The sequence below is a fragment of the Propithecus coquereli genome, unplaced genomic scaffold (genome assembly GCF_000956105.1).
Source record: "Propithecus coquereli isolate 6110/MARCELLA unplaced genomic scaffold, Pcoq_1.0 Scaffold147, whole genome shotgun sequence".
In the NCBI taxonomy this organism is placed as follows: Eukaryota; Metazoa; Chordata; class Mammalia; order Primates; family Indriidae; genus Propithecus; species Propithecus coquereli.
This window is the reverse complement of record NW_012139080.1, coordinates 5,924,708-5,927,174: the sequence shown is the minus strand read 5'-3', so window position 1 is coordinate 5,927,174 and position 2,467 is coordinate 5,924,708. Positions and strand designations below refer to the sequence as shown.

Here is a 2,467-nt window from a genome sequence, read left to right as displayed (position 1 = left end):
TTCATGTGGAGTAACAGTTTTTATAATTAATTTTATTCAGTTACTGTGTGCCCTAGGAATTCATTTAGTCTGATCATCGACTTTTTTTTTTTTTTTTTTTTTGAGACAAGGTCTTGCTCTGTTGCCAGAGTTAGAGTGCAGTGGCATCATCATAGCTCACTGCAACCTCAAACTCAGGCTCAAAATGATACTCCTGGCTCAGTCTCCCAAGTATCTAGGACTAACTACAGGCACACACCTCCATGCTTGGATAATTTTTTAATGTTTTGTAGAGACAGGGTCTCACTACTTTGCTCAGGCTGGTCTTGAATTCCCGGCCTCAAGCAATTCTCCCACCTTGGCCTCCCAAAGTGCTAGGATTGCAGGCATGAGCCACTGTGCCCGGTCTGAAATGTTGTTTTATATTATCTTTTCTCTAATTGATGTTTGCTGTCATCTACACCTACAACTTTTGTTGGTGTAAGGATTTCACCTATTTTAGAGATTTATTTTATCTGAAAAATAAATGAGAAGGAGTATCTTAATTTGCAGCCCATTTTTATGGTTTTATGTGGTAACATTTAACTTTTGGTAAACCTTATATTGTTTATTGGGAAGCCGTTAGTTAAAAAAGGGAGTAGGGGGTTGAGGCACATATTTTCACCTTAGTAGACAAAATTTGAAATGCGCATTCTTAATTGACATGAAACATAGGAACTTATTTTACTGCTACTTCATGGGCTTAGATTTGTTTGATTCTTTTTTTGGCAGTTACCTTTCATTCGTTTTTTACTGACCACTTTCTCTTATCATACAGTAAAAGCATCTATAAAGTAATGTTCAAGTGCACATATTGGATGAAGCCTTGATTTTAACAAGGCATAATGTTTCCACATTGGCATACAAAGTAGTGGATTACAAGAAATACTAGGAAGATCTTGTTAAAATGTTGTTTCTCACATGAACTTCAAGAGTAGCATTAACCAAAATGTTCATCTGTTTTTTTTCTCCCCAGCATGTTGGTGAAAATAGTTTGCATAATAGTGAATGAGAATAGACATTTTAGAAATGGTTTTTTAGAACAATTAGTTTCCCTTGTGACATAGAATAATCTTATATTGCTGAGCTATTATACTTGTTGAGTCCTAGTTCCATACAAAGTACCAGTCTTTTAATTTTATTAGTATAGTTATAAATTTCTTTTATAAAATTTTAGTGAGATGCAGCCAGAAGATAACAAACTCTTTCTTTCTAATTATATGTATAATATTACTTTATTTCTAGGGTTTACAGATTGGTACTCGAGAATTGGAAGAGATGGGAGCAAAATTTTGTGTTGGTCTTTTGCGTTTGAAAAGACTGACATCCCCATTGGAATATAATATGCCTTCCAGCCTGCTTGACTTTGAAAATGACTTAATTGAATCAAGCTGCAAAGTAACTAGGTAGGATACAATTGTTTCATTCTTTTATTATGTTGCAGTATACTGTTAGGCTTCATTAAAATAGTTAAGCACCGAAAAGTCATGGAGATTTTGACAGACAAGTGCACATTTAGAATTAATATAATTAGGCTTACCCATCTAATATTTGTTTCAAATTGTGATCATATTCTTGATTCTTTGAATGTTGATATTTAGATGTGATTTTAATAAAAATATCATTATATTTTGAATGCTGTTTTTATTATTATAATGCTTTACTTTTAAGCCCACAATAAGCAATGTGAGAAATATTGCACTTAGATATTATCTAAATTAAGAGGGATTAGAGTCAGGATTTATGTTTCAAAAGATTTTGTTTTCTCTACACACATCAGATGGCTATCCAATAACTTCTGTTTATATATATATATATTATAAACAGCTAATTTAGCATCCCTTTGAGAATTTACATCTGCCAAATATTCTTCTAGGTAGGTAATCTTTTCTACTAAAATTCAGTGTATAAAAATTTGTTCAGTTATAGGCTCAGAGAAACCATAAAATGGTAAAATGATTTTTTAAAAAGTTATTTTTGTTTTTAATATATAAATATATAAACTTCTAAAAATAAAACGGATGACAAATAAATACTCATTTCTCTTGTATATAATTTAGTTAATAGAGTATACATTGATTTAAAACTTTTAGGGAGAGAAATGTACCTTACTGAGCCAGGTTTTTTTTTTTTTAATTCTAAAATACAAGGCTTTGATCATAACGTATACTTTTTAAAAAAGTTAATAGACTATTCTTAGAGCAATCTTAGGTTCACAGCAAACTTGGAAAGTGCAGAGAGTTCCCATGTAACCCTGTCCCCATACAGGCACATAACATAAATATTTTAAACTTGTTAGCTCATAAATGTGTAAGTCTAATAACAGTTTAGTAAACAGTCTCCTTCACCCTCAACTATGTTTTTATGTTACTGAATTTTAAAGCTGTAAGTGTTCTTTATTTTCTATGAACTAATTCAGAAACAGGTATAGCTTTTCTAAAACTCTTAA

At 31.4% G+C, this 2,467-nt stretch overlaps 1 protein-coding gene across 1 annotated transcript in view; it reads left to right on the top strand.

Annotated features, from left to right (window-relative positions):
• The window catches only part of AGTPBP1 (ATP/GTP binding protein 1), a 175,637-nt gene that overhangs the window by 153,929 nt on the left and 19,241 nt on the right, over positions 1-2,467 (top strand). The window contains 1 exon segment of the mRNA XM_012640014.1: positions 1,264-1,424. Within this exon segment, the coding sequence (XP_012495468.1) occupies positions 1,264-1,424 (161 nt within the window).